Source organism: Prenolepis imparis, unplaced genomic scaffold, assembly GCF_030444845.1.
Source record: "Prenolepis imparis isolate NDT839.2.m4 unplaced genomic scaffold, iyPreImpa1.0 SCAF_3, whole genome shotgun sequence".
In the NCBI taxonomy this organism is placed as follows: Eukaryota; Metazoa; Arthropoda; class Insecta; order Hymenoptera; family Formicidae; genus Prenolepis; species Prenolepis imparis.
In genome coordinates, this window is record NW_028141161.1 from 6,960,656 (window position 1) to 6,988,308 (window position 27,653).

At 35.1% G+C, this 27,653-nt stretch overlaps 4 protein-coding genes and 1 long non-coding RNA gene across 10 annotated transcripts; 1 reads left to right on the forward strand and 4 right to left on the reverse strand.

The window, feature by feature from the left end:
- Positions 1–3,261: 3,261 nt before the first annotated feature.
- LOC145933746 (uncharacterized) lies at positions 3,262–7,663 on the reverse strand. The gene is made up of 13 exons (XR_014424923.1): positions 7,361–7,663; positions 6,911–6,955; positions 6,664–6,714; positions 6,425–6,470; positions 6,175–6,227; positions 5,934–5,979; positions 5,678–5,731; positions 5,440–5,485; positions 4,809–4,862; positions 4,571–4,616; positions 4,319–4,372; positions 4,078–4,123; positions 3,262–3,880 (listed from the first exon to the last, which is right to left on the reverse strand). It is a non-coding gene; the product is annotated as an uncharacterized LOC145933746 (long non-coding RNA).
- A 146-nt stretch (positions 7,664–7,809) lies between these two features.
- Rpl28 (ribosomal protein L28) lies at positions 7,810–8,886 on the reverse strand. Of its 2 annotated transcripts, none has more exons than XM_083033734.1 (4): positions 8,816–8,886; positions 8,385–8,482; positions 8,005–8,247; positions 7,810–7,929 (listed from the first exon to the last, which is right to left on the reverse strand). In XM_083033734.1, the coding sequence occupies exons 2-4, from the start codon at positions 8,469–8,471 to the stop codon at positions 7,843–7,845; spliced, it is 417 nt and encodes a 138-aa protein (XP_082889860.1). In that variant the 5' UTR covers positions 8,472–8,482; positions 8,816–8,886; the 3' UTR covers positions 7,810–7,842. The 2 variants fall into 2 exon arrangements, with proteins under 2 accessions (XP_082889860.1, XP_082889861.1); XM_083033735.1 differs by having other exon boundaries at positions 8,385–8,478; positions 8,816–8,865.
- Positions 8,887–9,383: 497 nt separating this feature from the next.
- Positions 9,384–11,354, reverse strand: Samtor (S-adenosylmethionine sensor upstream of TORC1). Its single transcript, XM_083034076.1, has 2 exons — positions 10,980–11,354; positions 9,384–10,706 (listed from the first exon to the last, which is right to left on the reverse strand). The coding sequence occupies exons 1-2, from the start codon at positions 11,109–11,111 to the stop codon at positions 9,792–9,794; spliced, it is 1,047 nt and encodes a 348-aa protein (XP_082890202.1). The 5' UTR covers positions 11,112–11,354; the 3' UTR covers positions 9,384–9,791.
- Positions 11,355–13,104: 1,750 nt separating this feature from the next.
- On the forward strand, positions 13,105–23,656 carry LOC145933322 (uncharacterized). 5 transcript variants are annotated; one of them, XR_014424838.1, is made up of 9 exons: positions 13,105–13,630; positions 15,168–15,310; positions 15,417–15,440; positions 16,036–19,109; positions 19,644–20,214; positions 20,307–20,537; positions 20,656–20,668; positions 20,898–21,024; positions 21,133–21,204. XR_014424838.1 is itself a non-coding variant. In XM_083032911.1 (9 exons), the coding sequence occupies exons 1-9, from the start codon at positions 13,543–13,545 to the stop codon at positions 22,333–22,335; spliced, it is 4,833 nt and encodes a 1,610-aa protein (XP_082889037.1). In that variant the 5' UTR covers positions 13,107–13,542; the 3' UTR covers positions 22,336–23,656. The 5 variants fall into 5 exon arrangements, 3 of the variants coding, with proteins under 3 accessions (XP_082889039.1, XP_082889037.1, XP_082889038.1); XM_083032911.1 differs by lacking the exon at positions 20,656–20,668 and adding an exon at positions 21,833–23,656 and having other exon boundaries at positions 13,107–13,630; XR_014424839.1 differs by lacking the exon at positions 21,133–21,204 and having other exon boundaries at positions 20,656–20,766; positions 20,898–21,016.
- A 325-nt stretch (positions 23,657–23,981) lies between these two features.
- LOC145933323 (WD repeat-containing protein 13) lies at positions 23,982–27,040 on the reverse strand. The gene is made up of 4 exons (XM_083032914.1): positions 26,446–27,040; positions 25,667–26,346; positions 25,303–25,595; positions 23,982–25,038 (listed from the first exon to the last, which is right to left on the reverse strand). Exons 1-4 carry the CDS (start codon positions 26,576–26,578, stop codon positions 24,792–24,794), a joined length of 1,353 nt encoding a protein of 450 aa, XP_082889040.1. The 5' UTR covers positions 26,579–27,040; the 3' UTR covers positions 23,982–24,791.
- Between the last annotated feature and the right edge of the window lie 613 nt (positions 27,041–27,653).

Sequence of the window (27,653 nt, forward strand, 5' to 3'; positions counted from 1 at the left end):
AAAATCTGCGGCCGGCACTTCGCGGACACCTCGGGGGCACCCGGTATAATGTTTTAATTTCGCGGAAAATCTGACGATGTAATTTCTGGAGTAGAGCGACGCCCGGCAATTGTTTCAGCCGGCTTTCACCCCCCGCATTATTCATGAGTCGACCTCCCTTTTTTCGCCAACGAGAGGAACCGAGGGATCTTCCTCTTGCCGGTTTCTCTTCTCTTCTCTTCGTCTCTGGCTCTCCTTCCTCCGCGGATGATCATTTTAGCGGAGTCTTCGGGTCCATATAGCATATATTTGAACGTTGTTAATCTTCGTATTAGCCTCAAGGGGAGAGATATCGATCCTCCCCTGGAGAAGTCCTCTTTATCACATGAAATGTTCTTTTCTTTCAATGAAATGTGCTTTTTTTTTTTTTTATTATTTTTAATCAAGAACAAACAGATTTGCTTGTAAACGACACCCCTAGTGTGTCCACGTGGCATGACGGCGTAATGACGATGATTTGTAAATTCAAATTAGTCGCGAACCAATTTTAATCGCCCTAATTGTCATAATTTCAATGGGGTCCGCGAATTCCCGGACAGCCATCACCGGAAATCGCCGCAATTTGGAACACCAGTACGCGAAAATAGCGTTTTCCATTCCCCCGTGAAATTCCATAATAGTATATATCACCTCCCATAATTTCCCGGGTGACTTTATGGCCCCTTTCCCACGAAACACAATATAAAATATAAAAATGTATGGAGCGACTCATAAATGTGTACAATAAAGAGTGCAAAAGAGCGAGAGAGCGCGAGAGAGAGAGAGAGAGAGAGAGAGAGAGAGAGAGAGAGAGAGAGAGATATGTGTATGATAATACAGTAGAATTTATCTCAAAACTTATCAGAAAATATGGCACATTCGGATAATAAATTATTTTTTTACGAAAATTTTACTATAAATGATATTTATCTTTCAACAGTGTATTATGTTACATTATCTCACAATAAATAAAATAGCAACTTTAAATTTACACATCTTTCATTGAGCTCTCTGCAATTTAAAATCAGTCATTACTTTCTGATGTGTGCGATATAATTTTATCGTATACATTGCTAACATTATATTTCATTTTTTGCAGGTGTCATCGAATCTGTTTAGAGGAATCTCTCCTGAAGAAGCAAAATATGTCGCCTTGAATTTTCCTTTTCTGTTCGTATATTTCCATCAAAACATAGGTTGAATAAAAATCCCGAATTTTGCCTTAAACAATGCTCTAAACAAATTACATTTATCGATTATTTAATTTTATTGCGTCATCGCCTCGATTATTGATTTTATTTTATTTCAAAGCTTTTATCATGTTTTTCTCGCATCGAAGAAAAAATTTCTAGAGCGTTTCTTTATAAAGTTATTTATATTATTAATTAATTATTTATAAAGTAATTTACTATAGTTTATTAAGTACATTTATATTAAAAAATTATTTATAAAGTTATTTATTTTATTGATTTATTATATAGAAGAAATATTCGGATTATATGAAGAATCAAATACCGATATTTCCACTAAACGACAAATAAATAATGAATAAAAAAATATATACAGGCTGTTAAAAAATTAGATCGACAAACTTTGAAGGGAGAAAGAAGACTTCAAAATAAACACTTCTTGTTGATACTAATTTTCTCTATAACATTTAGTTTTAATACATGATCTGAGATGAGTTTGTTACCTTTGTATTAAGGCTCCTGGCTCCTTGCCGACCATGTCGAAATCGTGACGTCAGAGGCGAGAAAACACACGCTAAAATTTCTTAGATGCCATTTCAAAATAAAAAAATATTTCGATGAAACAGCACTTCAGATGGCTTTAGCACACTCTTAAAAAACCCCGAAAACTATCCTTTCCCCTTTATATAATCAATCAACAGCTGTAAAATGTAATATTATGAAGCCCAGTCCGTCTGGTGTTTGCACATGCGCAGTCATTTCGCATGTCAAAGTCTGATATCTCAATCATTTTACAGATGTTGATTGATTATAAAGGGAAAAGAATAGTTTTCGGGGTTTTTTTAAGAGTGTGCTAAAGCCATCTGAAGTGCTGTTTAATCGAAATATCTTTTCATTAAAAAATGGCATCTAAGAATTTTCAGCGTGTGCTTTCTCGCCTCTGACGTCACAATCCAATATGGCCGCGGTGAGCACCCAGGAGCCTTAAAGTTAATGGAGGAATTTTTGGAGGAGTATTTAGTGTAAAAAGAATGAATTACTTTTATGTATTTGTTCAAGATTAAAATACAATTTAATTTTTCCACTTATATGTTTGTTTATTTTTTAAGTCACAAACTCCTATTGCGTACCATATATGTAGCATAAAATTAAAAATGTTGTAGAAACAAAAAATGTTTATTTTGTAGTCTTCTATTTCCCTTCAAAATTTGTCGATCTAATTTTTTAACACCCTGTATATATACATATATGCACAATATATATATATATCGATGTATCTCTGTTAAACTTTAAGCATTCCCGAACTCGGTCAGCAGTTACTATTCACGAATAGCGTTTACATGCTAATATGCGCTTCCGAGCGATCGATCGACGTATAGCTTCCTCAGCAGTTGCGGCGTCGCCGAGGCACACTCGCAACGACAAGTTAAATTAATAAGCCTCGCACACAGTCGGAGAGAGAGCTCGGGCATTATTCAGTCGAACGGCAAGGAGACGTCATAGCACGATCGCTGCAGCACCTCCTCCTCGGCACTCGTCTCTCTTCTCTCTCTCTCTCTCGTTAGCGGTGCAGTTAACAGCGCGCAAACGAGGCGAACCACAATTTCGAAGCATTACGATTTCCCTCTTCGAATCGAGCGGGCAAAAGGGCTGACGAGGAAATAGCTTGCACATAGCGAGAACGCGAGTCCTTTTAGAAACCCGCCGTCGCAGGATAATCAGCCTAGAAGAGCGCTCGCCCATTCATTACTCGTGCAAACACACCTATTAGCACGCACCTTTTCCGCACCGATGGATTCTGCGATACCATAAGCAACGTTTGACTTAATGATTCAAAAAATATATACATATGTAACAGGAGAGTGGAAATTTTCATAAATTTAATTGAGCTTGAAAATTAATTTTAATTTTAATTTTAATAAAAAAAAGTTATTAAATCTCTAAAAAGACAATTAGAAGTTTGCGCGATTCTGATTATTTTTTCACTGGAAAATTAAATTATATTCACGTGACTGTTCATAATTTATTTTTAATATTTTATTATTATATTATCTACAAAAAGTCCTCTCCCCTCTCTAAATATTACAACTGCACAATATCATGGATTTCATAAAGGACACTGAAAACTTTTCGATAAAGGATGTATATCGAAAATAATACCTGGATTAAATAACCTGGACCTCAATTTTAATTATATATAAAATAATATAGAAGAATAAAAATCATAAATACTCTAGATTTAGACTTTCATACAATTCTATCCTAATAACTAATTATAACTAATAACTATCCTAATAACTAATTAAAACTATAACTAATAACTATCCTAATAATTATAAATTATAAATATACTTTCTACTAGAATACTTTGATACAATTTTAAACTGCTATATTGTTTAGTGGAATCGCAAATAATCTAAATAAAATAAATATTAGTTAAGATTGCTAGTTTTCTATTTAAATTTCAAACTGGTACCAATAATAATCTCAGTTAACAAATACTATACAATTCATAACACACATAGATCTTGATAATAATTATAGCATTAATTTAATTTTGATTTTTTAATTTTAATTTTAATATATAAAAGACGTGAGATATACAAAAATGAAGATAATTAAAATACCTTTGTACAATTTTAAAATGTTCATTTCACTGGGAAATTGGCAACCTAAATAAAATAAATATATTAATTAAAATTGCTATCTTTCTATTTAAATTTTAAATTGATTTCAATAATAATCAGTTAGCAAATACTATACAAATCATGGCACTCATAGATCTTGGTGATTAAAATAAATCATCATTTTCATTATATTACTATAATTGAAAAAAATGTCATTTAAATATGTAATAAATAAAAATTACCTGTAGTCTTTACTATTTGATCACAAATTCCATGATTTCTAGGTGTCTGAAACATAAATAAATAAAAAATTTTGTTTGTTAAGAAGAATATTATTTATAAATATTATGTTGAATTTTTTATAGAATCAGAAGTAGAAAATTGAAATATCATGGCAGTCATAGATCTTGGTGATAATTATAACATCATTTTATTTTAATTTTGATATGTAAAAGATATAGAAAAATGAAATAATGAAAATACCTTTATATATTTTTTAAATGCCATTTCACTTTGAACCGTGTATGTACAGGCAATCTAAATCATAAAATATATTAATTAAGATTGCGACTTTTTTGCTTAAAGTTTAAACTGATTTCAATAATAATCAGTTAGCAAATACTATACAAATCATGGCACTCATAGATCTTGATGGTTAAAATAAATCATCATTTTCATTATATTACTTTAATTGAAAAAAATGATATTTACATATATAATAAACAAAAAAGTTACCTGTATTCTTTGCCATTTGATCATAAATTCCACGATTTCTGCAAATCTGAAATATATAGAAAATTTCGTGTTTGTTAATGAAGAATATTATTTATAAATATTATGTTGAATTTTTTATAGAATCAGAAGTAGCAAATTGAAATATCATGGCAGTCATAGATCTTGGTGATAATTATAACATCATTTTATTTTAATTTTGATATGTAAAAGATATAGAAAAATGAAATAATGAAAATACCTTTATATATTTTTTAAATGCCATTTCACTTTGAACCGTGTATGTACAGGCAATCTAAATCATAAAATATATTAATTAAGATTGCGACTTTTTTACTTAAAGTTTAAACTGATTTCAATAATAATCAGTTAGCAAATACTATACAAATCATGGCACTCATAGATCTTGATGGTTAAAATAAATCATCATTTTCATTATATTACTTTAATTGAAAAAAATGATATTTACATATACAGGGTGTCCGGTAATAGTCGCATCAACCGTCGTGTGCAGATTCCTGGGATCATTTGGAGACGATTTTTCCTCAGCAAAAATGTCGAGACACCAATAATTTTCGAGTTATAAGCGATTGAAAATAAAGGGTTTTTCGCAAACTAAGCCTTGTGGAAATAAAAGAATAATAAATTCACATTCTTCATTTAATTTTAGGTAGAGTTTACTTTAATAGAATTTTAATTTAAGGCTTAGTTACAAAGATACATGATGGCAAAAATTGAAAACATGCAAAAAATAATGACCTCCCTCGACATTTTCGCTGAGGAAAAATCGTCTCCAAATGATCCCAGGAATCTGCACACGACGGTTGATGCGACTATTACCGGACACCCTGTATAATAAACAAAAAAGTTACCTGTATTCTTTGCCATTTGATCATAAATTCCACGATTTCTGCAAATCTGAAATATATAGAAAATTTCGTGTTTGTTAATGAAGAATATTATTTATAAATATTATGTTGAATTTTTTATAGAATCAGAAGTAGCAAATTGAAATATCATGGCAGTCATAGATCTTGGTGATAATTATAACATCATTTTATTTTAATTTTGATATGTAAAAGATATAGAAAAATGAAATAATGAAAATACCTTTATATATTTTTTAAATGCCATTTCACTTTGAACCGTATATGTACAGGCAACCTAAATCATAAAATAAATATATTAATTAAGATTGCGACTTTTTTACTTAAAGTTTAAACTCATTTCAATAATAATCAGTTAGCAAATACTATACAAATCATGGCACTCATAGATCTTGATGGTTAAAATAAATCATCATTTTCATTATATTACTTTAATTGAAAAATATGATATTTACATATATAATAAACAAAAAAGTTACCTGTATTCTTTGCCATTTGATCATAAATTCCATGATTTCTGCAAATCTGAAATATATAGAAAATTTCGTGTTTGTTAATGAAGAATATTATTTATAAATATTATGTTGAATTTTTTATAGAATCAGAAGTAGCAAATTGAAATATCATGGCAGTCATAGATCTTGGTGATAATTATAACATCATTTTATTTTAATTTTGATATGTAAAAGATATAGAAAAATGAAAAAATAATTAAAATACCTTTATACATTTTTAAAATGACATTTCACTTGGAAACTGCGTGTATAGGCAACCTAAATAATAAAATTAATATATTAGTTAAGATTGCAACTTTTTTACTTAAAGTTTAAACTGATTTCAATAATAGTCAGTTAGCAAATACTATACAAATCATGGCACTCATAGATCTTGGTGAATAAAATCATCATTTTCATTATATTATTATAATTGAAGAAAAATGACATTTACATATGTAATAAATAAAAATTACCTGTATTCTTTGCCATTTGATCACAAATTCCATGATTTCTGCAAGTCTGAAATATAAATAGAAAATTCTGTGTTTGTTAATAAAGAATTTTGTTTATAAATTTTATGTTGAATTTTATAGTCAGAAGTAGCAAATTGAAAAATCATGGTAGTCATAGATCTTGGTGATAATTATAGCATCATTTTATTTTAATTTTGATATATAAAAATGATATAAAAAAATTAAAATAATTAAAATACCTTTATACAATTTTAAAATGCCATTTCACTTGGGAACTGTGTGCAGGCAACCTAAATCATAAAATAAATATATTAATTAAGATTGCTACTTTTCCACTTAAATTTTAAACTGACTTCAATAATAATCAGTTAGCAAATACTATACAAATCATGGCACTCATAGATCTTGGTGGAAGAATCATCATTTTCAGAAAGAGTTATATTACATGATTAAAAAAATAAAATCTACATGATAAATAACAATTACCTGTAATCTTTGCCATTTGATTATAACTTTCAGGAATTAGCAAATCTGAAACAGAAACAGGAAATGAGTTTTATATAATTTTCCATATACATTATATATTAAGCCTTATAAAAGTCAGAAGTAGCAAATTGAAAAATCATAGCACTCAGAGATATTATTGCATCAATTTAATTTAAATAAAATGTTTTATATATATGATATAGAAGGATAAAAATATATCTCTATATAATTTTGATGCTGTTTCACTTAGAATTTGCAACTTAATTAATCAAATAAATGTATTAACATTACTACTTTTCCACTTAAATTTCAAATTGATATAAATAATAATTAATAAGAAAATATTATACAAATCAAGACACTCGTACATCTTGATGAATAAAATTATCATTCAAATATTTATATATTAAATAATAAATCATATAATAAATTAATAAAAATAAAAGTTACCTTTTAAATTAATTCTCTTGTAGACTAATTATAATTGCCAGAAGTAGAAGTAGAAATGTTTTTTCAATCTTTTGTTAATCTAAAAAAAGAAGAAAAATTTGGCTTTAATTAAAATAAAATATAAATATCATAAAAAATATAATAAATTATAATATGGAATCATTATAATTTAGCATTTCGTCCATTGTACAAAATATATATAAAAGCTTACCTATTGCATATTATAATATAATAAAAATACGAATTATGGAAATGTTGTTTAAAAAATAACACCAGACATATCTCTGCAAAGTAAAGGTGCACAAGACAATTCATCAAAAAATCTCTGCAAAGTAAAGATGCACAAGACAATTCATCAAAAAATTCATCAAATAATATAATATATCGAAATAAATAAGTTCCAAAGGCTAGAGCACGTTTAGATCACAGAATATGTCGTCCATAATAAATTATGTTAAAACATATTTAATAAAGTGTACAAATTAATCGGCCTTCTTAGTAGTTCGTGTCTTTTTAGCAGGAAGAGGTTTCTGAGACTGTAGTACAGCGCTAGCTCTTCGCAACGCAGCCTATAAAACATATTCCATTGATATCATTAATCCTAAGATAGAATTATTCGAATTAGTAACAAATGATTCACATACCTTGGTAAGATCTACACGATACTTGTTCTTCGTCAGTAGAGTTTTTAATTTATAAAGGGACCGACGAGCTCCCGCCTTCATTGTACTCCTGACAGTAGCCTTAACAGGCTTGTTGACCGCCTTGGCCTTCTTGTAGACGACTGTGAATCCCTTTTTGTCGGAAGTATCAACTATGCCAACGTTCTTGCGATGGATCAAACCAGAGTAGCGATAGCTGCTCTGATTCGTCAAGTTGTTGGATTCCTGAGCATTCATTAATTTATTTCATTAATATTCATTAATTTGAAAGTAATAATTCTATTGCTTTTTAGAGAACACTTAAAAATTACAACTAATAATGCTTTAACAATAATGTTTGTAAAACATTGGGAGCAACGTACCGTGGAAAATGGCTTATTGATATTGCGCTTCTTAAGGAGGAAGGCATTGTTATTGCGGATTATCATCCAATTCAAGTGCGACGACATCTTGGACCTTCCTGTGACAGTCGCGATTATTATTTTCTAATTCTAATCATTTTATATGCATTTTTAATATAATCATTTAATTTCGATTATAATTTATTTATAATCAGATCGATATATATCCTTATTCTTTTTATATATATATATTGAATTTACTATATTTAAGCTACATAAAATTTACTGATTGATTACAGATATGCACTAACCGTAAAAAAATAATTTTCTATAAATATAGCCGTATTACAAAAACATCTGATAATTTAGGACATATCACAATTGTAAAATAAATATTCTGATGCAGCGGATTATTAAAAAAAATCAGTTAATAAAAGAGAAATTATACATACCACGTGCACCAACAAGGAGAAACGATCAGAAAGACTTTCAATATGGCAGCAGCAAAATTCACCGATTATTTGGTACATAGAAGGAACTCGATACTCGCTCAAAACCTCTTCGATTTTAACGCCACCTGGTGTTCGTGATGTAAAACTTATTTCTCTAATAGCGCAAATTTTAAAAAGATACAAATTTATTTTTGACATCTTACGCTTCCTAACAAATTATATATAAATTATAAATTATAAATATATATAATAATTATAATTATAAATAATAATCGATTATAATAGATTATAAATAATAGATTTGTAATAGATTTACAATAGATAAGAAAATAAGATTTACAATAGATTATAAATAATTATAAAATAATAATTATAAATATAATAATTAAATTTGTGAGGTATATTTTTTGTAAAATATATGTATATGTTTATGTAAAATATATATGTTTTATTTAATGTCAAAATAGTCACAAATAGCCACAACTCAAAAGAATGAACAGTTTTGGAACTATAAATTCTCATAAAAATAATGCAGGATCATTTCTTTTTTATGTATCTCAGAATAAAATAACTTTGTAAAAAGATTTTAATTTTATAAATACATATATATAATTTATATTATAAAATAATTATATATAATTTATATATATAATATAAATGTTATAATGTATATATTTATATTATATTATATATATTTTCTTTAATTATATATATTTTTTTATATTGTGGGTGTGCATATAAAATTCTTAAATATTCTCAATTCTTTTTTCTTAAAATACTGTTTACATATATATATATATATATATATATATATATATATACACGCGGCAAAAAAAAAGGAAAACATTTTCAAAATAAAAATTATTGATATTTTTATATGATACACCCGTAGAATATTTGTTTCGATTATCACACGATGAATTTTATAAAATATTCTTCAGATGGGTCATGAATAACTGAATAATCCATCAAAGGGTTAAACTAACGCTTCATTATCAAATGGTAATTCAGAAAAGATACTCGCTAGATCAGTTTCATCGTATTCCTCTGATTCTTCTTGTCTTTCCTCTTCGAAACAGACGACCTGAAAGTCCTGTGGGATAAAAATATCTGTCTCGGATATGTATTTCCTATCATCCTGGGAAAAACGCTGCAGCTCGCACCATCGCGTCGCGACGTCTTTGCAGGCGCATTTCCTGAACACCAGACAGTGAATGTGACGTAGCTTCTCGTACTTGATCCTCATGAATCCCAATTTGCTCAGCGTGTACCTCCAAGACTTCATCAGCCTTGCGTTCGCGCCGACGTGCCTCGAATCCGGACTCACGATGATCAGCAGGCCGCCGATCTTCAGCACGTCGTACGCGTTCCTGCAGCAGACGTATCTCTGTTTCGGACACGGCAGATATTCCAGCAACAGGGAGAACACCACGGCGTCGAATGACCTTACGGGTAGCTGATGAATCTCTCGCCTGTCTCGCGAGAGAATTCGCTCCTTTCCAATCGCGACGTTTAAAAAGTCGCAGCGAAAAATTCCTCCTATTGAATCCGGAATTAAATCTATCGCGGTGACGTCGAATGCCTCGTCGATGCTCAGAGGATTGTAACAACTTCCTACATCTAGTACCGATATTTTTTGCTCATAAGAGATTTTTAATCGATCTTCAATATGGATGTCATCGCTTTTGGATGTATAATTTTCATCCAACTTTCTTCCAGTCATTTTGGCGCGTATGTCCCATTCTCTCTTATCGTACTTCTCTTTACCATCGTTGAGAAAGTACTCCTTGCACTGGGTTCTTATCCATTCCATTCTGCAATACGTTCCATTCTTCAAATTATTGTCCACCCAGTACATAGTGGCCAATTTTTGCATAGATGTGGCATACTTCTGAAATTGCGATAAAATATTGTAAAATTTGTCTTATATCAATCTATAACATATATATATTATAGATGTATTATAAATATATTAAATATAATATATATAAACATAAATATCAATATATTATATTAAATATATTAAATTATCAATATATATTATATATTAAACATATAAAATTATATAATATATATTATATATTAAACATATAAAATTATATAATATATATTAAATATATTACATTATATACAATAAAATATATTTTACGCAGCACACGCGAACCTGTAAAATGTCATTTCGTGCCATATGACGCTTCCACGCGACTTCGGCACCATATTGATGATACTCGGCTCGCAACAGGGCATGAGTTCCCTTCACTATATCAGCTAAGCGTTTATGCTCTTCCGTCGCCATTCACTCGGCGAATATAACCTTTTTTTCTAATATCGTCCACGTTTTTTAAGTACGAATAATTTCACAATTATTTCGTATGGTCGATTTGTTTATATTAGTTATTAGGTGCATTATCTGACAACACACAGAACTTTCGTGTCATTCATTCGAGAACCTGGCTGTGAATATAAAAATTATTGAATGTTACATCCAACACTTTACTATAGACTCTTCCCTCTGAAAAAGTTATGCATGCGCGTTGTGACATGGCAATGTATATGGCCAATAATATTTATATATTTTGCAATGATAAACATGCATGAGTATAAATAAAAAAAATATAATACATTTTTTTTCATGAGATAAATGTAGAATGCATTCAGAAATCTATTGGTGGACATTTTCTATTCCCTGTTCCTATTGGTGGACATTTTCTATTCCCTGTTCCTATTGGTGGACATTTTCTATTCCCTGTTCCTATTGATGGATATTTTCTATTTCCTATTTCTATTGGTGGACATTTTCTATTCCCTGTTCCTATTGGTGAACATTTTCTATTCCCTGTTCCTATTGGTGGACATTTTCTATTTCCTATTTCTATTGGTGGACATTTTCTATTCCCTGTTCCTATTGGTGGACATTTTCTATTCCCTGTTCCTATTGGTGGACATTTTCTATTCCCTGTTCCTATTGGTAGACATTTTCTATTCCCTGTTCCTATTGGTGGACATTTTCTATTCCCTGTTCCTATTGGTGGACATTTTCTATTCCCTGTTCCTATTGGTGGACATTTTGGGTGCGTTCGTTTATGCAGCGATTAGCGCATCCACTGCGCATCCACTGCGTCTATCATCTGCGAGTCACGTGACATCATTTACCGAACGATCACCTGCGTGAATTGACTGCTCAGATTGTAATTGGAGTGCGTAAGTAAAGAAATTTTTAATAAATATGAATTATTATTTGAATAAATATAATAAAATTTTTAAATAGGATAAAAAATATATTTTCCCTAATAGCACACATATCCGAAAGACATTCAGAGGATATCCAGAGGACATTCGAACATCCTCAGGATGTTCTCTGAACGTCTTCGGGATATGTGCGCTGTTAGTTTGATATATTAATATTATATGATATATAATATTCTAGAAAAATTCATTATTAATAGAAACAATTCATATTTTGAAAATATATTTTTTATTTAGATGTTATATTTATTAATTATACACATTAATTGTAAGATATTAATTTTTTTTAATATCTTTAAAGAAATTTTATTTAAATATTTTAATTTTCAGAAACAATGGATGGATTTAGAATAGATTTAATTGGAGGAGTTGTTCTCCACCTTCTTTGTTCTGAACTTTTATAACATAACTCATATTGAAATAATTTTCAGGCAACGTTTCCAAGTTCAATTGGCTTAACAATGGAGGAGACTACATTCGTTTACGCAGTAGTTCGCAGTACTGCGAGCAGAGCATCCTGAGCAGGACCTCCGAGATGGCTGCGCAGATAGGCAGCAGCTCTGCTTAAACGAACAACAAACTGCGCTGCAGTCGGTTGCGCAGGCGGAGTAAACGAACGACATCTGCGACATTCTGCGGCAGTCGCTGCATAAACGAATGCACCCTTTGTATTCCCTGTTTCTATTGGTGGACATTTTCTATTTCCTATTTCTATTGGTGGACATTTTCTATTCCCTGTTCCTATTGGTGGACATTTTCTATTCCCTGTTCCTATTGGTGGACATTTTCTATTCCCTGTTCCTATTGGTGGACATTTTCTATTTCCTATTTCTATTGGTGGACATTTTCTATTCCCTGTTCCTATTGATGGACATTTTCTATTCCCTGTCCCTATTGGTGGATATTTTCTATTACCTATTTCTATTGGTGGACATTTTCTACTCCCTGTTTCTATTGGTGGATATTTTCTATTGCCTGTACTTTCGTATTAATGCGATAAGCCTTCTATTTCAGGGGATATTAAAAACACATTCGATTATTTCAAATATATTTTTTAATCCGTGGCATAACACTGACTAAACTTTCGACGACGAAAACTCTCGATTCGTACCGAAAAAGAAAAAAAGAAATCAACAAAACATCCCCATTGACGCTTCTTTCTCTCTACATCACGAGAGTGATGTACGAGTGATATGGCGTAAGAAAGGTTCTCTCTACGTACGTACGTACACCACTCTCGCCTTATTAGAGAAAGCTCTCGCTGGGTGACACGCGCATCATGCACGGTCCGGATGAAGCGTGTGTGCTCCGCTGTTCGCGTCGCCACCTTTCGTTGGAGCTGCTGTTACCTAGGGAGGAACACGCGTCCAGGCGAGGATTATGAGCCGGACAATCGTCCCCGATGACTCCTCTCGCCGAGAATGACTTAGGCCAGCTCGTCGAAAGTGGATAAGACTGATTCCCTGGTTGTTGTATACGCCATGCGGAACCTACACTGGACATGCTGGCTCCTTTGGGTGGGTCTACCGATATTCGTGGCCTACCCTGTACCCACGTCACCCGTCACAGGTACATCGTTCGCGAGGTTCTCCTTCCTAAGAGATCGTTGACGCTAAAATTACACTGTTCAACCAAAAAAAAACACCGGTACGAGACTAGTCGTTTCTTAGAGTTTTTTCAACACGAATCTGGTTTCCAAATTCCTCCATCACGTCACAATTTTGAGAAATTTGCAATTAAAGTTGCAAAAAAGGGCTATTTTCATGAACTTTGTCATATTATAGCTACAATATGGGGCGGGCTGAAGAAGCTTTTTTGCAATCAAAATAAAGTATATTGTTAGGACTTTCGACCCTCAAAAGAAATTTTTGCTATCAGTTGTGGTTGATAAGATATCTATGGTTAAACATGAGGTGTATTGCGGAAGTTAGCTGTTAACTCGTCATTAACGATTTACCAAGTAGCTTTTAAGTATGTTTGTTTAAACTTAAGATTTTTTAGGTCGCTGAATACGAATCCAGTGTCAAAATTGTCAAATTCAAAATGGAGAACTTAATAAAGTTTTCTCATCCGTCATATTGAGTCCATCATTTTAAATCTGACAATTTTGACATTGGATACGTATTCAGCGATCTAAAAAGAACCTTCAGTTTAAATAAACGTACTTAAAAGTTACTTGATAAATCGTTAATGATGGGTCACTTCCGCAATACACTTCATATTTAACCATGGATATCTTATTAACAATAACCGACACCGAAAATTCCTTTTGAGGGTTGAAAGTCCTAACAATATACTTTATTTTGATTGCAAGAAAACTTCTCCAGCACGTCACATATTGTAGTTATAATATGACAAAGTTTGCAAAAATAATCCTTTTTGCAACTTTAATTGCAAATTTCTCAAAATTGTAACGTGATGGAGCAATTTGAAAACCAGATTCGTGTTCAGTGTCCAGAAAACTATAAGAAACGACTAGTCTCGTTCCGGTGTTCGAAAAAAAATCATTTTTTGTTGAACAGTGTTATCAGACTCGAATATTTTTCTGTCTCTAAATTCTTTATACAGGGTGTAACAAAAATGTGAGACTTCAGGAACGTATTCTATTCTCGTCGAAGTGAGCACAAGAGTTTGTGGGAACATATGTCCAAAAAAATGCGTCATTTTCATATTACTGTCATATTTGGATTGAAACTTAAGATAATTACAGAGTATTATTTTATTTTCAACGATACAAACGGAAAAATAATACATTCTCAAGTAAATCGTTTTTTAACACAATTGTCTGTAATAAACAATCTGTCAATATCCGGGCAGGATGAAGGATCCACTTAAAAAGTTCATTTTTGAACATATGTTTATACGAACCTTTTTGCTCCATTTGGTGGGTAGAATACATATACTCATAAAGTCCCACATTTTTGTTACACCCTATATATATATACTACTTTGTAGACAAAAGAGATATTTCTACCTTTATTTCTTCTTGGAAGAGATGAAGAATGAGTTTTTTGTTAAATATGAGAATAATATAAACTAACACTTATTGCAACATTTTTAAATATTACTGAATGGACAACTGAATGAAATCTTTTCATTGTTCTAGGTTCACCGCACACACGTGCTTCCTGGCAATGGGAACACTACTGGATGCGTTACGCGATTGCTCTGTCGAGTGTCACTGCCACAGCGTTGACTTTAGCCGGTTGCCTCTGTTGCCAGAGGCACAGAAGACCAAGAGGATTTAAGGTAGTTTGAAGAGAGATTCCTATCATATTTTCCTAAGTAATGTTAGAAAACACGACTCGTTGCTTTACAGCTCTAACGTAAGTCTCTGCCTTTTTTTTAATTATAGGACAAAGCAGAGAAATTCAATCAGGTAACATTGATATATACATATTGCAGGCTCTTTATTTCTTACTGTCTAAACTGTTAAAATGGGAATGTAAAAAAAAAATAAAGTTAGTGTTTAGCTATTTCTAATGAAGACTCTGTCTATATAAACTATAATTTAAATATTTATATTAATATTTATATATAATTATATATGTGTATATATTTATTATACAATATATTTATATATACTTATATATTTATATATAATTCTATAATTTATAAGATTCTATTATATTTAATAATTTAATTTAATTATGTAATTATATACATATATTTATCTTATAAGTTTTTATAGATAGAGTCTCTGTGCGATTAGATAATGCATTACATACAACATTATAGGACTAATTTTTTATAATTAAACGTAGAAGATAACTCTTCGAATTTTTTAACGATGATTTGATTATTACAATTTGTAGTTTGTATAGTATTAAGTATAAATCTGAAGTTTTCTAATATTTTTTTTTTTTAAATATTTTAATTAATGATTAGCATGCGTAGTATGCATATGTTGTATGAGATAAATTTTCATTTTTATATCATATAGTTCTTAAGAGCATAAAATGGTATTATTATAGGAATTCAAGGATGGAAGCGTTATAGAGGGAAGTGCATTCGGTCGATCCGTTGAAGGATTGGAGTTGGATGTCTCCAGGACATTAGCTGCTTCCGAAAGAGTCCAGTTCGAACCCTTACCAGTGGACTCTATCGTATCTGGTGCAAGATCTACTCCAAAAGCTAAAGCTAAACCTCTGTCAGCGCCACGTAACGAGGATCAGGATATCCAGGATTATTCTATCCTGCAGGAGCCGTGTAGCGAATGGTTTAGCTCCAATGAACTCTACGTACCGAGAGAAAAACTCAAGTATCTCCGAGAAATCGGTCACGGATGGTTCGGCAAGGTCGTTGAAGGTCGTGCAGACTTGGAACAGTCGAAAGGTATATCGAAATCCGGCGGGGTGGTCGTGAGAATTCTCGCCGAAGAGGCTACCACGAGGGAGAAAGCCTGGTTTCTCGGCGAGGCTACGCCATATTTGAAACTACGCCATCAGAATGTTCTAGCTCTACTCGGTTTCTGCCTGGAAACCGATCCGTATCTCCTGCTGTTCGAGTCCTGTCCGGCCGGCGATCTGAAAGGTTTCTTATTATCGAATTGCGACGCCAGGTCGAGGGACGCGATCACCAAGGAAAATATTCCCGTACGAATCGCAATAGAGATCGCGGCCGGTTTGAAACACATGCACAATCACGGCTTCGCCCATACGGATCTCTCCGCGAGGAACTGCCTGATCGCTCCGGACCTGTCGGCCAAGCTCGGCGATTACGGCACCGGCGTCGAGAAATATCCCGAGGACTATTACATCGTGGGAGATCGAGCTTTGCCCATCAGGTGGTCCGCGCCGGAAAGCTTGAACTGCACGGACACCACGATCGAGACGCAGGAGATCACGTTGAAGGCCAATATGTGGAGTTACGCGGTCCTCCTGTGGGAGATCGTCAGCTGGGGCGAGAGGCCGTACGACGACATGAACGACGAGCAGATTATTCAGATGATCCTATCTCTGAAGAGGCAAGTCACGCCGAACGGTACCCGGCTGCTGCAAAGCTATCTCGTTAATTGCCCGCCGAATATATGCCAGGTGACTCGTTTGTGTCTGAACGTCAACGCGAAGGACAGACCGTCGTTGGACGATGTGAAACAGATTCTTCTTAACGAGCATTCTTCGGTTCACGCGGACTTTGAGCAACGATGGGAGAGTCTACGCACGAACTCTTGCAACAAGCAGCACGTGCGAAGTGCCAGTTTGCAGGATTTACGCGGAAGCATCGATTCCGACTACTGGACTCACATCGTGGACGATGTTCCAATTACGGACAACACGTTGCAACAGTCCTCGTTTCGTCTGGGACCCGACGAACAGGTGAGGAACATCCCCGGGATGAAGAACACCGTCCCGATATTTCAGGAATCCGGCTCGGAAACCGAGGAGGAGAGTTGGAAGGGTCGGATCGAGAAGGGCGTCTATACGGAAAAGGTGAAGCAGAAGTCCAAGTCCGTGACGGACCTTATGGTGCTCGTGCACATCGATCCGGATTCCGACGCAGAGTGGTCGATGGGTGCGCAAACTGTCTCGTCGTCGGAGAAGAACGTGAAGAAGAAGTTACCCGGCAGTGACAGCGACCTGAGACGCAGCGTTCCCGAGTTCGACGAGGCGTTGAAGAAGCTACGGGATCCATTGCCAGGTAACAATAACGCCACCAAAGTCGCTAGATCGCTAGAAAACTTGGAACGACCGAAACTCTTGACCCTGACCGTGGATCAGGGCCAGACGCCGATCTTGCGATTATCCCTGGACGACGCGGCAAAGACTCCTGAAAGCAACAACGACGCGCAACGCAGTGAGAAGCACGTATTGAGACTCTTGTCGAAGGGGGAAGAGGACCCGGATCTTCCCCTTCTACGCTATGTACCTGACCAAACGTTCTCTGTCGAAGAGGAAGCGAGAAGGAGAGAGGAGACCAGCGATATTCTTGATCATTTCATCTCTAGCAACATCGAGATCACCGATCAGCACAACGCGGTGGACGTTTTGCTCTGGAATCACGCGTTGGACTCCGCTCTGGAGCACAAGGTGCCTGGCTTCTCGGACGAAGCCGAGTTCAACGAGTACATAGACTCATCGGCGTCGACTGAACAAAATGACAACGCGCCGGAGCTGATCGTATCATCTACACCAGACTCAACACACCTTTGTAACAACGTCTACTCCATTTATAGCGCCGACGAGAACTTCTCCACGGCGGAGAACGCGGAGCAGGAAGGAAAGCTGCTGTCGAACGACGACGAAGAGGAGAGGAAGCAACTGTCTACCCCGGACGACGAGCAGAGCTCCGACTCGGGTTTCCGAGACAAGGAGTCTTGCGAGGAAGAGGAAGGAGGTTGTCTGCCGACGTCTGGCAATCTCTTGCCCTCGGCCAATAACACCGCCAATACTTCCGGATCGTCCTACGCCGAAGAGGAGCCACTTCAGATCCTGTTCGAGCTAGATACCATCCTCGACGCGGAATATTACGCTACTGCCGGTCCTGAAAGTATAACAGGAGCTGACATCTCTACATCCGGCGTCGAGGAAAACCTATCGTCTTCGAAACGGAACGTTCAATCGAATCATATCTTTACAAACATGGAAGAGGATAAGAATGATAGTCCGAAGAATGAGAGAACAAACACGTTGGAAAACGTCGAGATAATGGTGAAGAGGAATATGACTCCTGAATGTAAAACTCAAGGGTTTAAAGCTGAAGATGACGTTCGACCGCGCGATTCGGAAGCTGAAATCGCTATTGTTAATACTCAGCGGGACGAGCAAGGGGACTACGAAAACGAGGACGAAGACAGCTCGACGGTGAGCCTGCGCAGCGACAATTCGTACGTGTCGTTCAACATGGAGGAGGAATTCGTCACGGCGATTCGTAACGAACTCAGGGAAAAATTGCCCCAGGCACAGATGCAAATTGTAGAGTCCTTGGAGGCTCACGAGGATGACGAGAACTCGGCCATCTCCGATGACATGTACGGCAAACAATGGGACGACGAGGACGCTGAAGATTCAGCTGATCAAATTGGCGGAGGTGTAGACATTTCGATCAGGTGCGGTTTTCTTTAAGTTATGAAGTTAAATACTAACCCAAGTAGCAAACTGACGTCTTTAGACGTCAAAGTGACGTTATTTTGACGAGAAAATCGATTTATTATAAAAAAAATATGGTAGTTCAATTTAAAAAATATAAATGACCTTGAACAGCGTCCTTTAGAAAAAAGTCAATAACGCTATCTTTTGTCTCCCTTTAAATCAAACAAACTTTTGTTTGATTTAAAGGGAGACAAAATGTGGTAGTTCAATTTAAAAAATATAAATGACCTTCAAATGATCTTGAACAGCGTCCTTTAGAAAAAAGTCAATAACAACAAACTTTTGTTTGATTTAAAGGGAGACAAAAGATAGCGTTATTGACTTTTTTCTAAAGGACACTGTTCAAGGTCATTTGAAGGTCATTTATATTTTTTAAATTAAACTACCATATTTTTTTTTTATAACAAATCGATTTCCTTCGGAAATCATCCGTCTGAATTTTAAACAGCTATAACTTCGTCAATGTAACAATTAACGTCTTCTGTCTTCAGGTACAACGTGTACGGAACGCCGTTGAGTCCAATCTTGGAGGAGCGAGAGAGCACAGTCACTTCCGAGTCTTTGATATCGAACTCCAGGGAGGAGGCGTCGATCATCTCGAGGGAATCGGTGCCGTCCGAGGACGTGTTGCTAGTCGACACGCGTACGAACGAGATGATACTGCTGGAAGGGCTGGGAGAGCGATTGCAGGACGAAGATCGGGATACCACGAACGGCGATCTGTCCGAGGAGGAGAACTTGGATTACACCTGTTCGATGGTGCGTCCGTTGGAGGATAAATCGCGCGGGATGATCATGAAGACGAGCGGAGGTAACGCGCCGTTGCCGAGTCCCGAGGAGGAATCTAAATGGCAGCAGCTGCCTTCGTCCTTTCCGTTACCCCTGCCCTTACCCTTAGAAGATGATCTGATGTCGACGAGTTTCGCCAGCGAGCACGAATGCTGCAGTCAGGAAGACGAAGACGAGGAAGAGGAGGAAGAGGGAGAGGAGGAGGATGAAGATGAAGATGAAGAGGAAGAAGATGAGGACAACAGTTCCAGTTCCGGTGAATTTGTATGGAAGGTAAATTTTTTCTTTTCTGTATCAAAAGATACTACATTAAGGGCCTTCGTACAACCTTCTACGTTCTTCTAAATCTAAATTTACGCCCGCAGAGATACAACGAGCCGCATATCGAGCAGATACGAATCAGAAGTACCGCGAACGAAGATGACGAAGTGACGAGTACGACAAATATGGCGAATACCGAATTGGAGGAGGAAGAGTTGGGTGTCGAGGAAGACGAGGAAGAGGAGGAGGAGGAGTTCACGCCTTCGGCTTGGAATGCCACTTTAGCGCCTCATCGTTCGGCATTGAGGTCTCCGGACAAAACGTTGAAGTCTGGGGTAAGTCCAGCATTGGATAAAGCTTTTGGTATAGATAAATAATACGCAAGTTTATACATGACGCACGAATGGATATTAACAGCGTTCTTCTTTCGTTCCTCTTGCGATTGCTGCTTAGGATGAGTTGGTAGGTGTGTCGATTACTTAAGTACACAGAGCAATGCATGTAATTTTAATCATCCTTTCCTCTCTCGCGTGACTCTTTCCCTTGCAGAGATTTAAATTCGAGGTATTTAGCGCAAGTATTTTTTTTTTTTATCAAACAATACGCTGCGAATAGTAGTTCGATAGATGTAGTTTTTGGAGCTTTGGTGTATTTCCCTATAATCGGACCAAATGGTCCGTGTGCCATTTGTCCAGGATCAGAAAAAGAGCGTATGGTTCAAGAAGCAACGTTACCACTGCGTATATGAGTACCCGAAGGAAACACCACCCGTGGACAGTCAAGCGGACGTCACCACCAATTCGGAACCAACGTCGTACTCTGGTACAGATTGTACATCTTAGGCATATGAACCGATATTTCGTGAACATTTTCCAAATTGAGTATCTAGATTCTAGAATAAAAGTGACGTTTCCTTCTTCTACGTTTTAGATTGGGAAGAAATGATGAATGAGCCGCGATTAGACATGTATCCTTTAAACTACGATGACGCCAATCATACTGGTACGTGTAAGTTTAGTTACAAGATTAAAAGACCCTACCAAATATATAGGATTTTGGCTTTCGGTGGGATTGGTGTTTTTATTTTCATGTTTTACCGGGATTCAATTTCATTTAGAATTTTATAATCATATAAAATTGAATCTTAGTAAGATCAGCTGGTTTTCTCATATGTTGTAGCTTATGATCTGCTGAACAAAAAATGTAACAGAGGCTCAAAGCTAAATAATAGACTAGATTACTTCTAGCCAGTCAGAAACACGAAAAACTCGGGTTCTACGAGTTGTTTGACTGGCTATAACTCAGTAACCATCCAATATTTAGCTTTGAGGCTATTAAATCTTTTCTTCAGCAGGACAAGCTACAACATATAAAAAAAAACAATCAATTCCACGGAAAGCCAAAATCCTATATATTTGGTGCGGGGTCCTTTTTGTATGAGATATACAGTGTTAAAAAAAGGGTCATCTATTTTGAAAGCAGGTAATATTGATCAAAACAAGAAACAGAAAAAGTCTAATTAACATGAATCCAATACTATCTGTATATGTGACCCTTTTTTTATATCCTTTTATATGTCTTTTAGAAATGTCTATATACGTAACGTATTTATTACACATTTCGTTTTCAGGAAACGATCAGGAATTCTTCGTCACAAGTTCGAATCGGCCTTTCCAGTTTCAAACTAGCGAAAGTAGATGCGTCAGCCAATTCTTTCCCGGCGCGAACGCGATCCTGTTGTCCGACGAACGAGACGAAACGGATGGCTGTCGACAGGAGGAGCCGCACCAGAATAACATCGACTTCGCTAATGAATACGTCGAGGGTCAGCAGGGTCAGCAGTATCAATTGGGAGAGCTGAGACACACTAGGGATCGTTTGAAATTAAATCTATCATCGAATAGTATACCGTCCGTCCCTTTCGTTCCTGCGAAACAGCCGCACGGGGAGCAATTAATAGAGATTCACGAATCGGAAGAACCTGAGAACGTCATCGCGCAAGACCAATGTATCGTATCGTGCGACGATGACACGTTGCCAAAGGTGCCTCACGAAGATGTCCAGGCTGATTTAGCTTCTACGAGGAATCTCCAGCGCGATAGCCGGGAAACGCTGGAATCTACCGAAAAGTGAAGTGTTTTAGCAATGAAAACTAAAGTCTATAATGATGTACTAAAGGAAAAACACAGTTCAGTCCGTCCGAAACAATCTCGTCGTGGAAATATCGTCGATTTTCCTCGTTCAATGGAGTTCATCACCCATGAGATTTACTATCATGCGTGACACACGAATCTTGAACAAATGTATATAATAAATCTGAGGATGTAGCGGATATTGCGTGCTCGAGGCTGACTATGCCAGGTCGATCGGTTGTCTAGCGGATTTTGTTAGCGCGGAGTTGTTATGTAGTTGTTCCCTGTAAAATAAGTACGAAAAATGCGTGTCAATATATAGATAATTGCGGCTTTATATTCACGGATAAAGCTTCCTATTTCGTATGTGATGGTTTAATAATCGTGATAGAACAAACGAAGTAACGAGACAGAGGGGGACTATATATATATAAATGGACACAAGTATTAATTCTAGACAATCGATTCGTAGAGAAGCTACATCGAAAAAAAAAAACTCGTTGCACGTGTAAATAGTTATTATTTATAGCGTAATCGTTAAAAACAAACAGTAGTGCCTATGTAGAACGACACAATTATTTTTGCGATTGTCTATAAGAGACATATAACCGTCTTTCATTATCTTTTTTCTTTTTGCTCTTTATCGATACTCATTATCGCACGATATTTCTCGATATTAATTAAATATTATTAACAATCCGCTCTCTATTATCAAAGTATTATATAGTAGAATATATGGGATACTCCATCCCGTTTAAAGACTAAAAGACTCTTGTGGCGAAGGAAAAATCATGGAAAAAATATACTTGCACGATTAATTTTCTACACGATAATATGTATCGTATATATCGATAGATTTTTACTTTTATTAGATCTGTGATGAGAAAATACGATGCGTAGATCGGTCCAATTTTATATTGAATTTAAGAAAAAAAAATACATTTGAATTAGAAAATCGCGTATATCGTATTTAAAACGAGAATCTGCCAACTAAGGCTCGTTTTTCTTTTCGAATATACGCGATTATGTTATAGAAACATTTGCCTTTCTTTTCTATAGTGGCAAAAATATCTCGAATATTATTTACTTTTATACTATAATAGAAACAATTTTGTGGCCGATTTTTTTCGGTATATTTTTCGCTTCAATATATATATATATACACCATACACCATGTGCGAAAGTATACAAACATTAATAAATCCACAATACGTGGTACATCGTAAAAGATATTTCTATAGATCTCAAAAATCTATTCGCGGACGCGCGATAAACATAATTATGATCTTAAATACCATTTTAGAGAGATTTTTACAAGTATTTATTTGCGATATAATGTATATATATATATATATATATATATATATATATATATATATATATATATCTCGTTGTACAATTATTCACACTGAATAGAAATCATTGAAACCAGAACGAATCGATGAAACGGAATATTGAAAGTTATACGAACAAATTACTCTCGTCACGTTCTCTCGCTATCATCACACTACTATTATTACTATTAATACTGCTTTTGTGCTCACTATAATATAAAATGAAATAGAGAACAATTAATATATTGTTATACAGAAAGAAGATGCACTGTGTTTATTTAAATCAACCCCAAGTGTTTTTTTTTATTTTCCTAAAATTTTATATTAAATTTTCATTTTTATTTACACAAGCATAGCTTCGCGATATATACAAATACAAACTTTTATATATCCTAGATAAATCTATACATTTATACATGACGCTTTGTAATTACATAATTAAGATTCCTGGCTTCTCGTCGACCTATGTTAGATTGTGACGTCAAAGGCGAGAAAACAGATGTTAAAAATTCTTAGATGCCATTTCGAAATAAAAAGATATTTCGATGAAACAGCACTTCAGATGGCTTTAGCACACTCTTAAAATACCTCGAAAACTATCCTTTTCCTTTATAATCAATCAACAGCTGTAAAATGACTGTAATATAAGGCCTAGTCCGTCTAGTCTTTGCACATGCGCAGTCATTCCGTACAACAAAGTTTGATATCACGATCATTTTACGGTTGTTGATTGTTAAGTGAAAAGAATAGTTTTCAAGGTATTTTAAAAGTGTGCTAAAGCCATCTGAAGTAGTGTTTTGTCGAAATATCTTTTCATTTAAAAATGGCATCTAAGAACTTTCAGCGTGTGCTTTCTCGCCTCTGACATCACAATCTAACATAGCAAGGACCCAGGAGCCTTAAGACTGCGGTCAAGACTGCACTACGAAAATGCTATGAAACATCTATAATTCTATCTTTGTTTTATATTCCATGAAAATTTCAAAGCATTCGTAGCACAGTTTTAACCGCAGCCTTATTACAAAAGTCTTACAATATGATAATTTGTGCCTTAGAGCTCGATCAAATTGTTCTTCCTTCTTTTTAATCTTCAATGAAATCCCCAAAGACCAAAGAGAATGCTTTACAAATTACGTTGATGATTGCGCCACAAAATAATCTGTCCGTCGTGATCCGCGGATGCAAGTAGGGATTCATCGTAATTAAAGGCTAAGGCTAGCGCAGGTGTCGCGTGACCAAGCAGTCGATTGATCCTGGCGGCCTTTCCCTCCCTCGCTGAATCCAGCAAGTGAACTGCTCCGTCTTCTGATCCAGTGGCTATTAAACACGCACCCATTTGTGGACAGAAAGTAGACCTCAACGAATAATGCCTGTAAAATCGCATACTATTATATTAAAGTGTACTAGATCGTGTAAGAATATAAGATGATACTTGCTAGAAAGCTGCGATCAAAATAAGGAAATTTAATAAATGAGCTAATTGTGTTTAAAATTATCAAATGTTTTTCATGTTCTTCATAAAAAATGATTTTAATCTCACAATAATTTTATGCAAATAAAACACTTAAAATATTCTTTAATAATATATTAAAGTGGAAAACACGAAAAGTATATTTTGTAGAATAAAGCATTACCTATGCTTGATAGGATACTTTCTCCAGAAATATAGAGAACCGTGATGGTCTGCGACGCGATACAATAAAACAGCGTTGCAGGCGCTGCTGACTAACAAAGCTGCCCAAGGAGCGTCCTTGGAGAGCCAGGTGCGCCAGGAAAGACTGGTAATCATTCCACCAGTCTCCTGTACCCGTTGCAACTTGGTCAACCGTCCTACACCGGGTTCCAATCGAAAGGACACTATGACACCTCTGTCGTTGCCGGCCCAAATCAGCGAACCACCACTACCCTCGCATGCGAGGGACAAAATCTGGAAGACATAACGCAAAATTGATATACAAACTCTTTTTTTCACAACAATATTTAAATAAAGAAACCGACCTTTCCACCGATTTTGCAGGATCCACCGCGCATATATATACCGGTGGACACGTTCAAAATCTGGATCAGTCCTTGGGAATTCCCGGCGACGACGAGATTATTATTGGCGGGTATGAAGCTGCAGCAGAGGACCTCCGCTCGCTGCTGATCGTTCACCACTCGCAGACAAGCGGGCTCGACGTCCGGGCAGACTCTCCAGAGACGTATTGTCGTGTCCAAGGAAGAAGAAACTATTAAATCATTGCTGATGCTCCAATCCAGGGCAGACACGCCACTAGAATGACCTTCCAACAGAGCGATGACCTTCGGAAGGGCACCGATGACCTCGCATATAGACAGCGTACCGTCCAACGAGGCGCAACATAACTTGGATCTGTCGTTGTTGGCGAATTTCAACATCGTCACGGCCGCTTTATGCTGATCGAAGACGTGGTGGACCCCAGCGAACGCAAAATTCTCCGCCGTTGACCTTCGCTGCGCGAGCTGATGCTTCTTCAGTTTACCCTCTGACAGATCCTCGCTGATCGTGTGACTTCCTACACTATTTTGCTCTTGTTGCCTCTCTCCGTAACGTCGACGTAGTAATTCCGACCGCAATTTCAAGTACCTTGCGCTGATCTCAGGATCTCTGGAAGGTTTCTCTCGCAGCAATTGATTTCTTCGACGGATATATAACATACCTGTATCAAGAAGGTATATTATATATAAATTTCAATTATTATTAAATCATCAATCATTTCTTAGCACATATATACATACATAAATGAGACATTACGTACCCAGACTAGGGAGCTTGTTAGCTCGTAACGTATTATACTTTGCATCCAGCGCAAAGACTTGTTGATGCCACGTAGTGGCCATTTTTCGTGATGTGTTAGCTTCGATGAGGCTGACTCTTTGTGATTCTGTCATCAATGTAAGTTAAGTTTCATGATATACGCTTGATGGAACATCTCTCTTTTTGGAGATACGATATATTTTCAACTGTAAAATTCATGTGATAAAATTCCATATGTCTAGAAAATCTGCGCAAACAGCTGTCAAAAGTCAAAATAGAACAATGTTACGAATATATATTTTCGTTTCTATTTTTATCCGATTAATAATAAACATTGTCTAATAAATATTCTTTTTTCTGGAAAAGACGACACTTTATTTTTACGTGACACTTTTTTTTCCTTTTTTGTTTTAATATCCAGCATCGTTAGAGAAAATCGTTGTGGTTCTCATTACACTCGATTAATTATTCCTTCTAACTTCTAAATTTCTTTTAATTTTTGTATTTTGAGGTTATGTCGTCCTCCAGATTGCGCGGAATGGAGGGATCTCCATCAAATCTCGCGCATGCGTAATAGCATAAGCGCTAGCAGACGCTATTTTGTTTCTGTCAAATATTTGTTGTAATAAAGGATATTATTAGATCCTTCGGGAAACATTAATAAAAATATATTAAATTTATATATATAAATATAAAATATAAATACTAAATATATATATATAAAATTAATATTATATATATATATAATGTTAATACATGCACATTTTATGAATATATAACAGTTAATATTGCTAGTATATAAATCATAATAAAAAATATAGATAATTATATATTAGACTCCAACAAACAATATATAATATATATTATACATAGCAATTTTAAATTTTGACATCCGTCAAAGTCGATCACGTGTTTGATTACATATATACGTTCGAAAAAAATTTGTCTTGTTTATGCTCAATATCAAATATCGCGCAAACAATTCGGGCAAAATATCAAATTTCAAAATAAATATCTATTTTGTGATCTTTACGATTTAAATAAAAGGATCGTGTATTTATTAGTGTACTGGGAATTAAAAGAATAAAATGCTTTGAAAAAACCTTGGGAATAGTCATTTGAACGCAGGTTCGAAAAATTTACATCAAATTTACATCACGGGTATGTATGATATATAATATGTATACATATATATATATATATATATAT